This window comes from Lynx rufus, unplaced genomic scaffold (genome assembly GCF_022079265.1).
Source record: "Lynx rufus isolate CCGP_SWC_20201006 ecotype Redwood Valley unplaced genomic scaffold, mLynRuf1.p SCAF_16, whole genome shotgun sequence".
Lineage (NCBI taxonomy): Eukaryota > Metazoa > Chordata > Mammalia > Carnivora > Felidae > Lynx > Lynx rufus.
In genome coordinates, this window is record NW_025814830.1 from 12,211,172 (window position 1) to 12,224,526 (window position 13,355).

A 13,355-nucleotide genomic window follows, 5' to 3' on the forward strand; every position below is an offset into this window, starting at 1 on the left:
TTTCTTTCTTTTAAAATATGTTTTATTTTTATTTTTTTAAATGTTTATTTATTTTTGAGAAAGAGAGAGTTGGGGAGGGACAGAGAGAGGAGACACAGGATCTGAAGCAGTCTCCAGGCTCTGAGCTGTCAGCATAGAGCCTGATGTGGGGCTCAAACTCACGAACTGTGAGATTATCAACTGGGCTGAAGTTGGCCGTTTAACTGACTGAGCCACCCAGGTGCCCCAAAACATCTGTTTTAATTGTTGAAATTATCCACATTTTCTCTCCATAAACTGTTTTGCTCCTTTTCATCAACTCTAATCCCAATCTCATACTAGAAAGGTAATTAAACCACTGTTATCAAAGTGTTTATCCTTCTAGTTTTGTTTTGTTTTGGTTTTACTTTTTACTTATATATGTTAGTGACTTTTTTTTCTCATGTATTAGTAAAAATAATCATGCTATATGTATTGGTTTGTTGTGAAGATTCAATGAATTAATAAATGTAAAGTGCTTAGAACTATTCCTATCACATAGTAAATATTTAGTGAAAGTCCACTATCATCAATGATACACTCATTTTCATAGTTTTCTTCATTATTATTTGTGGAAAGGATTTTAACCATGTTCTTTACCTTTGTCTAAATCAAAGAATTCATAATGAAAAAAGAGAAATGAATGAAATAAGTATTGGAAAGCTTTTCTCATCACTCATTATCCCGCATGGAAATTTAAAAGGAAAAGAAAAAGAATGTATGAATAGTCTTCCTTCAGACTTCATCTTCTATGCTGCACAAAAATTAATGTCAGTCTGAAACCCTGTGGATATAATGATGAGTAGTTAAAAAGACAGCTGTCAAAAAACAAGAAGAGATAAGTATATTTTTCCTAGTAATTAGTTACCCCCAAAGCAGAAAACATACAAGCCACATTTTTTTTTTTTTTTACCAGAATCAGGGGAAGAAACAGTAACAATAGGATACCCATCAAATATCTGAATTTTTAACTTAGTGCCCCCTATTGATTAACATGGGTTAAGGAACTAAGTCCTTAATATATGTATTATTTAAATGTGAATGAAAATGAGAACACGAATGAAAAACCTGTGAATGGCAGGTTGTATTGGAAGTTTTATAAACCAATATGCACGTATATCTCTTATAGAGACATCATTAATAAATTCAATATAGAACCCAAGGAGCTTAAACAAGCAAAAATAAGTCTAAAACGTGGGTAGAGAAAGGCATTGTTAGTTATGCAAAAATAAATGGAAGAAAGAAGTAAAAGATCTGAAACCAAAGCTCTGATTATTTGACAGAAAAAAGGCAGACATACTTTAGTCATTTGTGTGGGGAAGTAAGGATGATAAATGAACAGCAGTGTGAATTAGAGACTGAAATGACTACATATTTAATTTTGAAAGGACTATATATTTTTGGATAATGACAACGTTCTGAGATTACAGTGGGTTGCACAGCTTTGTGTATACACTAAAACCACTGAACAATATACTTTAAAAGGGTGAATATAATAGCATATGAGTTTTAATATCAATTAAAAAACTTAAAAGTACTATAGATATTTTTATACCATATCTGAAAATCTAGACGAAGTATGTGACTTTTATAAAGAAATTGAATTGACATCAGAATTGACTACAGAAAACGTATACAATCTTAATAGATTCTCCTCCAAAAGGAACTTTAAAAAAAATTTTTTTTAACGTTTATTTATTTTTGAGCGACAGAGACAGACCATGAGCAGGGGAGGGGCAGAGAGAGAGGGAGACACAGAATCCCAAGCAGGTTCCAGATGCCGAGCCGTCAGTACAGAGCCTGATGTGGGGCTCGAACCCATGAACCGCGAGATCATGACCTGAACCGAAGTCTGATGCTTAACCAACTGAGCCACCCAGGCAGCCCAAAAGGAACATTTTAAAATTAGACCAAAATTTAATGTCACATAGCTATTACTAAGGAAGACACCAAATTAGATGTATTTAATAGATGAAATCTATGAAATGTTTTAGGAACTCTTTTAGGACACAGACTGAGATAGCAAGTTATCTGTTTTTCTGAACTTATAATCCTAGTGTTAAAACTTGCCACAAGAACATAAATAGACAATATGCCCAGAATTGGTAATTAAAATGTGCAGTGTTATAAATTAGTAAATAAAATCTAGTAATCTATTGAAAGAAAACCAATATCTGCCATAATCTGGATTTAGGAACAAAATGTTTCTGATAAACCGTTATCCAAACTTCCTACTTGCTTTCTGAAACTTGAAAATCAAATTGATTTAGATAACATGGTATCCCTTAGTATCAGAAACTCAGGAACCAAATGGATTGGGAGAGCAAGGAATTCTTGGAATGCAATACAAGATAACTGACATGGAATTTCTAGAGTTCAAATAACTAAAGCACTTCAAGTGAAAATACACTATCAAGCCCCAATGCCTTCTAGATGCACTCTTCTTGTTTTTTCTTAGCAGTATTTGACAGAATGGGATTATTTTATAAATAGTTATCCTACTTGCTACAAAACCACAGCATTCATCCATTTATACCCTACTTCTCACTTGAAGTCTTTAAAACAGCCAATGAACGCAATCATTGCCATGTATGTTAGTACGAGGGTGAAGTGGGAGGTGGGAAAGAGATTATTAAACACAGAATGTCAACTTTCATTGCAATTAGAATGTAGAGGGGTACGAAAGGCCTTTACTTCCACAACAGCAAGAAAAACCTTGACAAGATAAAAGTAATAGTTTCCTATGGGACTAAGAGTGGCGGAGGCAAGGAAGTACTGAACTGAATTTCTGATAGAATAAGCCCTTTTTAGATGACCAGATTGCTATGTGACTTTCCATACCTGGGTGCGGTGCATGGGATGGGGATAGGAATGGATATGGGTAGATGGAGTACAGATAAAGAGACTGCAGGGATAAAGAGAAATTAGAGCCTACAATGATACTGAGGACTTTCTGGATGGATTAAAATCCAGATTAAACAACACTATTAACCAACTTTCCCTAACTGACTTAATGATACTCTGCACTCTGTACCACAGAATATACTTGCTTTTCAATTGTACAGGAAACACTCAGACCACATGTTGGGCCAGAAAACATTCAGTAACTGTCAACAGACTAACATCACACAGATTATGTTCTTTAGTGCAGAACTAAACAGAGCTCAGTGATTAAAGATTATATAGAAAACCCTGTTTTCTTCCAGATGCTTGACAGTCTTAACTTTTAACTTTAGGTATGTGATTCATTTAGAATTGATATTTGTGTATGGGATAAAGTACAGGTTGAGGTTCATTTTCCCCCCTCACATAGATACTCAGTTGTTCCAGTACTTTTTGTTAAAAGACTTTCATCTCCACTGAGGTGGTTTGGCACTGTTATCAAAAATCAATCGACCATAAATGTATACCTTTACATGAGCAATATACAAGTGTAAATGAAACAAAAAGCAAAATATAGTTTATTGAAGAACATAAGATACTTAGTTGAATAAGTGTAATAAAAGATATGAGAGACCTTTATGTAGAAAAGTACAAAACATTGCTGAAAGAAGTAAGACAAGATCTAAATAAATGGAGATGCTATGGCTATGGCCGGAAAACTCAGTATCTTTCATCAAACTTCCCCAAATTTATCTGTAGATTTGATGCCATTCCAGTCAAAATACCAGCATGCTTTTTAAATTTTCATTGGTAAATCTATTCTAAGATATGTACATTAGTTCCCCTTCCCTTATCTGTAAGGGATATGTTCCAAGACCCACAGTGAATGCCTGAAGCTGCAGCTAGTGCAGAATCTGATTTTTTTTCTTTCCTTATGAAGTCAAGAACTCGCACCTTTTCCCTTAAAGGAAGTAGTTTACAGCTTCTCTTTGACATTGTCAAATTGCCAGCATCACTACTCTTGTGCTTTGGGGCCATTAATTCAAATAAGGGTTACTTGAGTACAAGCACTGTGATACCACAAAAATTGATCTGATAACCTAGACAGCTAAGTGACTAACAGGCAGGTAGTATAGAAAGTGTGGATACACTGGACAAAGGGACACATCCTGGGTGGGGTGGAGCAGAATAACAGGAGATTTCATCACACGACCCAGAACGGTGCACAAGTTAAAACATGAATTGTTTACTTCTGGAATTTTACATTTAACATTTTTGGACTGTGGTTGACTGTAACAGAGTAACTGAAACCTGGGAAAGGGAAACCGCGGATAAGTGGGGAGCTACGGTATAGAAACCCAAAGACCTAGAACAGTTAAAAATAAGCATTGAGAAAAAGCAAATTGGATGACTTACGGCATCTGATTTCAAGACTAGCTATAAGACTATGATAAGGCAAGAAAGACTGTAGTGGCTGTCTAAGGATAGACAAACAGGTCAATGCAGTAAAATAGAGTCCAGAAATAGCAGTAAGCCTCAGAGTTCAACTTGTATATTCCAGCATGTCACAAATTAATTTGAAGGGGCGCCTGCGCCTGGGTGGCTCAGTGGGCTAAGTGTCTGACTTTGGCTCAGGTCATGATCTCACAGTTCATGAGTTCAAGCCCTGCGTCGGGCTCTGTGCTGATAGCTCAGAGCCTGGAGCTGCTTCGGATTCTGTGTCTTCCTCTCTCTCTTCCCCTCCCCTGCTCACACACACATTCTCTCTCTCTCTCTCTCTCTCTCTCTCTCTCTGTCTCAAAAATAAATAAACATTAAAAAAATTAATTTGATGAAGAAAACCATTTTCCTCCTAATGGCCACTAACACTTGTGAGAAATAAACACAACTGGGAAGGATTTACTTGACTAAAATGCATAAATAGCAGGATAAAGTTTAGGAGATTGCTGTAGGTAGCTAGCTAAGTATCTGGCATTAGAGGTTTTTCCAGGGCTCTAATACCAGGCCCTGGTTTGTCCGAGAGACTGGTCCTGCTCTGCAAAAGGAAATGTCCCTCACCAAAGGTGTCATAAGTCTTTCCTTCCTCTAGAACTTTCTGTCCAGCCAGATCCTGTGAGAGATTTTCTTGAACATGATATTTGGGAATTATGGTAATTTCTACAGGAAAAATGATAATACATTAAATTGCATCGTTACAAATGTTTGAAAAAATCAGCAGTTATATTCTAAGGAAGAAAAACACCTGAAGACTTTAAAAAGACAGAAGTATCTGGAATTTCAGCTCTGGCTTTGTTTCTACTTCTACTTGAAAATTTGAATAGGAGCTATCCAAAATTGAACTTTTCTTTTCCTCGAATGTACATATTTTTAATATGTCTTTTATTATGTTCCTCTACCAAAATTATAGCAGTAATATATTTTCACAACTAGTAAACAACAATGAAAAGACATATAAATAAATATCATGCCCCGCTTCAATTCTTTCAGACCTATCTATAACTTCAACAAAGCTTATTTATCTTTTCATACCTTTTTCCTTGCTCATATCAACATTACATGTTAGATTTGATTTGTCCTTGTTCAAGTTTTTAAATGGCACCAAGCTAGGGGCACCTGGCTGGCTTAGTCAGTTAGAGCACTGGACTCTTAATCTCGGGGTCATGAGTTTGAGCCCCACATTGGGTGTAGGGATTACTTAAATAAATAAATGGCACCAAGCTCTGCATTGGTTCTCTAACTTTGTTTGCTCAAGCAATAGCCTATCTTGTACATCCCTTAGATCAATAGGTATAGTCTTACTCTTTCTGAAATCTGTATTATATTGTGCATTCTACTCCTGCTCTTGGTTATTTGTGCCTTGTCTTTTCCACTTGATTAGTTTTTGCAGTGGTTAATAAACCACTTTCGAAGTCTTTTGAAGGAATGACTTTTTTTTTTTACAAGAAAACAAATCTACACCTTTATTTATTTACTTTTCAGTTAGTTTAAATCCTTGAGGGGTACAGCATCACAAGGATTCCGTGGCCAATGGCTTTAACAGGAAGGTTGCTTCGGAATTTGGAGCAAACCATGCCACTGTTTCCATGAGCACGAGTTACTTTTCCCCAGATTACTCTGGTTTTATTCGGTTTGCCACCAGGAGTCACTGTGTTGTTCTTTGCTTTGTACACATAAGCACATCTCTTGCCTAGAAAGAATTCAGTTTCATCTCGAGCATAATAAACACCTTCAATTTTAAGAAGAGCTGTGTGCTCTCTCTGGTTCCGGAGACCCCGCTTATAGCCAGCAAAAATGGCTTTGGACCACAGCCTTCCAGACGTATTTGTCGTTTCAGGAGTCCTGTTCCCAGCAGGCTTCCACAAGTTCCAAGATAGTGGAAAGAGCTTGCTCTCTTGATAGGCTCTATTATGTGACTGTATTCTATTTTATTTAATCATTTATAATTTTCTTATTCATCTTTGGGTTTAATTTAATGTAATTTAAGGAATTGAGGTGAATGTCATTGATTTTCCCCATTTCTTCTTTTCTAATGTGTTTATTTGTGACTATAAATTTCCTATAAGTTTTACCTCATCTTGTTTCTTATGTTTTATTTTGATTATCATTTAATTCAAATAATTTTATAAGTTCAATGGTAATAATTTTCTTTATAATCGTAGAAGGAGGTCCCATGTACTTGGCACTCAGTTACCCTCAATGGTATATATTTTGCGTAACTATAGTACAATATCAAAAAAAGATTTCACCAGTTTTATATGCGGTTATTTCTGTATGTAACTGTTCTATATGGTTTTGTCATGTGTAAGTTTCATGTAGCCACCACCACAATACACAAAACTGTTTCATCACCACAAGGCTACCTCATGTTACCACTTTATAGCCATGCCACCCCTTCCCACATTCTTAAGCTGTGGCAACTTATATTAATGTTTACCATTTTAATAATTTTTAAAATTTCAAGGATGCTATATAAATGGAGGCAAACATATGTAACCTCTCATGAGTGGATTTTCCCCCCTTTTTTCTCAGCCTAATTGCCTTGAAATCATCCAAGTTGTTGCAGGTACCAGTGGTTTGTTCCTTTTTATTGTTGAGTAGTATTCCATGGTGTGAATGTGCCACAATTTTTTATTTGTTTTTATTTTAATGTGCCACAATTTTAAAAACTGAAAGGAATCTATTAAAAGCACCCCTCCCCCTGCAGCCATGCTTATAGGCAAAACTCACAGGTGTCTACACTTGGTCCTAACTCTGTTTTTCTATGTCACAGTCCCCTACACTCTTGGAAAGTAGACCCCAACTACTAAACATATTCTTCTCTCGGGACACCTTGGTGGCTCAGTCAGTTAAGCGTCTGACTTTGGCTCAGGTACGATCTCGCGATTCATGGGTTCAAGCTCCACGTCGAGCTCTGGGCTGACAGCTCGGAGACTGGAGCTTGCTTCAGATTCTGTGTCTCTCTCTGCCCTTCCCCCGCTCACACTCTGTTTGTCTCTCTCTCTCTCTCTCTCTGAAAAATAAATATTAAAAAAATAATAAACATACTCTTCTCTAGCCTGACCACAACCCACATCCCTAGCAGGCCTCAAACAGAGTCCCTCAAAAACCTGCCACCTTCTGCTCTACCAGTCGACCCACCTGCTCCCCACATCCTTCCATGGGCACAGCTTTAACCCTCTCACATCCTTCAAAACCCCTTCAAAGGCCCAGACTGACAGAAACTCGGGGCTGACATTTCTCTTGATGTCTGACCCCTCTCCTCCCTTGGACAGTGAATAAACTCCATCCTGCTTTTTGCTCCACTCTTTGTGCAATTCTTTGCCACATGCATCACCAGCCAGCCTAACAAAACTATTCTTCCACTTAAGGATATTTGAATGATTTCCAAGTTGTGGATATAATGAATAAAGCTAATACGAACATTTGTGTACAGATTTTGTGTGAACACAGTTTTCATTTCTCTGGGGTAAATGCACAAGAGTTCAACTGCTGAATCACATGGTAAGTGCATTTTGAGTTTTATAAGAAACTGCCAAACTATTTTCAACGGTGGATGTGCTTGCTGTATTACTGTATTATATATACCACAATATATGGGTGATCCAGTTCTTCACATCCTCACCCCCATTTGCTGTTGTCACAATATTTTAGCCATCCTGGTAGGTGTGTGGCTCTCCCAGAAATGGAATCTTAAACCAGTTATTCAGGAATTGCCTGATCAGCACTAATTAGGTAATCTGCTCGATGGACTCCCGCTATGCCTTAAAGGAAAGTAACTTTGCAATAACTACTCTAATTTTTTTGCCAAGTACAACTTACCTGTTCCTGCTCCCTTCTGTCTATAAAATCTCTTGCTATGTATGGCTCTTTGGAGCCCCTTTTTACCTGCCAAGTTGAATGCTGCCCGATTAATGAATATTGAATAAAGCCAGTAAGGTCTTTTTTTTTTTTTAAGTTTATTTATTTATTTTGAGAGAGAGAGAGAGAGAGAGCATGAGCAGGAGAGGGGCAGAGAGAGGGAGAAAGAATTCCAAGCAGGCTCCATACTGTCATTGGAGATCCTGACATGGGGCTCAAGCTCATGAACCGTGAGATCATGACCTGAGCTGAAACCAAGAGTCAGACACTTAACCGACTAAGCCACCTAGGTGCCCCAAGCCAGTAAGATCTTTAAATTTTACCCAGTTCAATTTTAACACAGCAGTGGTCTTTAGTTGCCTGGTGCCTGGTACCTGGTCCTGGGATGATTTAGGTTAGAGGAAATATTGACTTCGTGTAGTTAGATAAGGAGATGGTTGGGGTCTATAGACTCTGGTTTGGTTGGTTTGTATATACAAGACATGCTTCTGACTAAGCCCCTTGCTTTCTCTAAGAATTGGTTAGCCCTAGGAAGGAATCTCTCTCTAGGTCTATAAGGCTCCCAAATGCCAGACCATCAATAATATAGAAAATAAGAAAATATAGTTAATGCAATTAATCCTGTGAAGAATAGATGCCAAATAGACAAATACAGACTCTAAGAAAACACAGATCACATATATACAATAGAATAATACCCATTAATAAAAAGGAGTTAACTATGGATATGTGCAACAACTTGGATGGGACTTAAGGACATTACGCTTAATGGAGGAAAAAAAAGCCAACACCAAAAGGTAAATTTTGTGTGCTTCCATTTGTCATCTTCAAAATGACAAAACTCTAGTGACAGAGAACAGATAAGCAGTTCTCAGGGGACAGGAACCTGAATGGGGTTGAATGGGTCTGGCTATTAAGGCTATTAATTGAGACAGAGAGAGAGTCCCTTTGTGGCTATGGAACAGTTCTATCTCCTGATTGTGGTGGTGGTTACAGGAATCTGCAAACGCACACATACACACATGAGCAAATGTACAAATTGATGACAATGGGGAGTAGGGTGTGTGGCCTGGTTAACAGAATTGTACAAGATCAATTTCCTAGTTTTGATATCGTACCACACTATCACTTCTGGGGAAGTTGGGTGAAAGGTTCAGGACTGAATGTACTATTTTTTTTTTTTTTCAACGTTTATTTATATTTGGGACAGAGAGAGACAGAGCATGAACAGGGGAGGGGCAGAGAAAGAGGGAGACACAGAATCGGAAACTGGCTCCAGGCTCCGAGCCATCAGCCCAGAGCCTGACGCGGGGCACGAACTCACGGACCGCGAGATCGTGACCTGGCTGAAGTTGGACGCTTAACCGACTGCGCCACCCAGGCGCCCCCTGAATGTACTATTTTTGCAACTTCCTGTGAGTCTATAATCATTATGAAATAAAAAGCTTAAAAATTATTTAAAAAGTAAAAAAAAAAATTAAAAAAAAGAAGAGTCAGTGCCAATCCCAGACCAATCTAAAAGTCTTATTTTTTAATTTTTTGTCCCCATTTATTACACTGATCACAACATGTGGTCATAAGCTGCTGGTACCGGAAGCAAGAGTAATGCTGTCCTCAAAAACATACACCCAAGGGGGCCTCTCTCATGCAAACAAAACAAAGAAAAGCAAAACCAAACCAAACCAAAGGTTGCAAGCGGTAAGAGAGAGGATGGTCTCTCGATGTTTCATGTTCTTATACAAATACATTTTACCCCCAGTTTTCAGCCTTGGCGGAGCAGCTCTGGTCTCAGCCTTTCCATCCTCGCACAGGCAGCTGGGGCTCCTGCTCCCAGACAAGCGCCACCATCACTGGGGAGCTGGAGACTGTCAGGGCTGTTGCCTTGTGCACAGCCTCCCCTCAGGATGCTCTGGTCAGGATGTCCTCGCAAGCCGGAGTACGTGGCAGCCTCAGAGCAGGCTCCCCGGTGGACCCACTGACTTGTGCACGCATGTGGGCAGCCCGCACGCATGCACAGTGCTATCACTGGGCTGGGTGGGCAGTGTCTGCGTGATGTCTACCTGGACAGGCTTGAAAGGTCCCTGGGTGGACTGATCCGCAAATTCTCTAGAAGTATCCTGATTAGCGTCAGAAGTTTGAACCCTAGATGTTGACAGAAGCTATGGGCGTGAACAAAATCATCCATGTTTTTTTAAAATATTTTAAAAAATATTCTTATTTATTTTTGAGACAGAGAGAGACAGAGCATAAGCAGGGGAGGGGCAGAGAGAGGGAGACACAGAATCCGAAGCAGGCTCCAGGCTCTGAGCTGTCAGCACAGAGCCCTACCCGGGGCTTGAACTCACAGACTGCAAGATCATGACCTGAGCTGAAGTCGGACGCTTAACTGACTCACTACCCAGGCACCCTCATCCATGTTTTGAGAGATGGAGCTTCGGTTGTTGTGAAGTCGTTTTAAACTCTTCTTGAGGGAGGTGATGGGATAGGAAACCCTTGGTACGAAGGATGAAAGACCCAAAAATGAACAGTGGAGAACACCTCTTGGGAAACAACAGCATAAGTTACTCAGAAAGTGGACGTGAATGCTCCTTTTAGTTCCAGTCCAGGGAGTTGTACACATCAATCCCAGCCTCCGGGGAGTCACAGGATTCTGCTGTGTTGGGCTGGAGAGAACTGCAGTCTTGGTTTCCCCAAGGTTTATCACCGTGGCTTGAAGTCACTCAGGCCCAGAGAAGCTCCTGGCAACAGCCACAAATCCCCTTCTGGGAGGCTGATGGCTGTGACAGGCAGCTGGTGGACTCTAGACTGGCAGAATGGAACCCCTTCTGCTCCATGCTACTTTCTAGTAGAAAGTCAGGGGAATGGAAATGGTACCAGGGCAACCTCAGAACTGTTGGGAGAATATTAACTGCAACCATCTGGGTAAATTTCTAGGACTCTTCTCTGTTTTTTTATTGAAAAAAAATCCCCCTTTGTTTGCCACTTGGGTCTCCTAAGGCCTACCCATCCAAGGTTATTGTATTAGAAACGGGAAAATTTTCTTAATTGGCTCAGAGGCAGGGTATTGTAGAGCTTAAGAACATGGGACACTGGAAAGGTGGGGAAAACAGGGAGATGTTGGTCAAAGGGTACAAACTTCCAGTTTTAAGAGGGATTAATTCTGGGGATCTGATGTATAGCATGGGACTATATGCTAAGACAGTAGATGTCAAATGTTCACACACACATACACACAAATGGTAATTACGTGATGAATGTGTTACCTAACCATATTGTGGTAATCGTTTTTTGCAATATATACATGTGTCTAATCACCACATTTTACACCTTAAGCTTACACAATGTTATATGTCAGTTATATCACAATAAAGCTGTGAGGAAAAACAATAACATGGACACTCACGTCAGAAATGTCTAGGTTCACATTCTTGCTTTACCACTTTGTAACTTTGTGGGTTGGGCAAATTACCTATCTGTAACCTCAGTTTATTGATATTGAATATGAGGGTAATGATAGAATATACTTCATAGGGTTGTAGCAAGGATTAAAAGAGTTAATATACATGGAATACTTAGAAGAGTCCCTGACATTATTTATATTAGTGTTTTCTCTTGTTATTGTAAGATAACTAAATTAAGGCCATCCATTTGATTAAACTATTTTATTTTCTTGGTGAAACAGGGGTTTATTTATGAAACTAAGCATTTTTGCGACTGATGACTACTGACACTTTTTTTTTCTCCTATACAATGATTCGAAACAGTACATACTAAAGTAAAACATTCAGCATTTCAACCTAATCACCCCATATGTACATTAAACTTATTCAATAACCATCACTTTTGGTGATGTGTCCTGAAGCATTTAAATATTGTTCTAAAGGTCTTATTTTCCTCATGAGTAAAAAGAGAATAAAAACATCCCATTTATGTTTGTCACCAAGAATTAGCTTAGGAGTGCCTAGAGAGCTCAGTCAGTTGAGCATCTGACTCTTGATTTCAGTTCAGGTTATGATCCCAGGGTCCTGGGATCAAGCCCCATGTTGGGCTCTGTGCTGAGCATGAAGCCTACTGAAGATTCTTTCTCTCCCCTGCTCACACCCCACACTGAGTATAGAGATTAATTAAATAAAAAACTAAAAAAAATAAAATAAAATAATAAAATAATTTATTTCCCAGGGTTACATACACCTACAGAGGTTCATTTAAACAAGGATAGGATAATCATGCCCTATACTACCAGTCTGAATTCTTGTCTGGTTCTCAGTTCTGCAAATTTTTCAAAATAATGTTTTCCAGGATGTTCCAGGTTCTAAGCAGCTAAATTAACAATGTGTATTGTCTTTGGCAAAATTAAACCTCTTTGGGCTTTTGTATATTCTGGCTTAAAGTGTATATAACATAACCATACCTTCTGCCTCATAGAGTGGTCATGAAGATGGGTGAATCGATGTAACTAAAAATGTTGAGCAAATGGTAAAGGGATATGTTTTGTTATGAATTCAACAAAATTTACATTGAAGGCATAATAAAACTGCAGAGAATTGATTGGTGAAGTACCCACAATAAGGACAAAGAAAAATCTATGTTTGTAAGACTATTTTCTATCTCAAGAGTCCAAGCACTTTCCTAAGCAAGGAATTTCCTAAGCAAGGAATAAACACTGTCAATTTTTTTTTCAGTCAGCTACAAAACACTTCCAATTCTGCTTGTTACTAAACTCATTTTGTTATAGCAGTCCTTCTTCACACTCTCCTGTGTTCAACCGCTCATGTCTCCCTTGGACACCATCACTAGCACACGTTGTATTTATCCTCACTATGTGTTCATGGTTATTCATTTCCCTTTCCAAAGCTGTCCTTTCTACCAAGGAGGCGGCTCTTTATCACAGCATATTGATATTATCCCTCACTCCAATTAGAATGAAACACAGAAGACCAAGATCCCACCACATTGATTCTGATAACAGTTGGTGCAAGTCAGTATTATCAATGCATATCTGAATTGACTTGACTGCTTTAACCAGCTTTATCTCAAAGATGGTTCCTTCTGGGAGGGCTTCCTATCAAACCAAGGATTAATCTAGAGTGATCAAC

General features: G+C 38.6%; 3 protein-coding genes across 3 annotated transcripts in view; 1 reads left to right on the top strand and 2 right to left on the bottom strand.

The window, feature by feature from the left end:
• The window catches only part of LOC124511172 (zinc finger protein 585A), a 333,171-nt gene that overhangs the window by 110,729 nt on the left and 209,087 nt on the right, over positions 1 to 13,355 (bottom strand). The gene's annotated exons all lie outside the window — the stretch shown is intronic.
• LOC124511191 (zinc finger protein 383-like) overlaps positions 1 to 13,355 on the top strand; it is a 94,075-nt gene that overhangs the window by 12,111 nt on the left and 68,609 nt on the right. The gene's annotated exons all lie outside the window — the stretch shown is intronic.
• Positions 5,829 to 6,766, bottom strand: LOC124511637 (60S ribosomal protein L35a-like). Its single transcript, XM_047079037.1, has 2 exons — positions 6,762 to 6,766; positions 5,829 to 6,321 (listed from the first exon to the last, which is right to left on the bottom strand). The coding sequence occupies exons 1-2, from the start codon at positions 6,764 to 6,766 to the stop codon at positions 5,886 to 5,888; spliced, it is 441 nt and encodes a 146-aa protein (XP_046934993.1). The 3' UTR covers positions 5,829 to 5,885.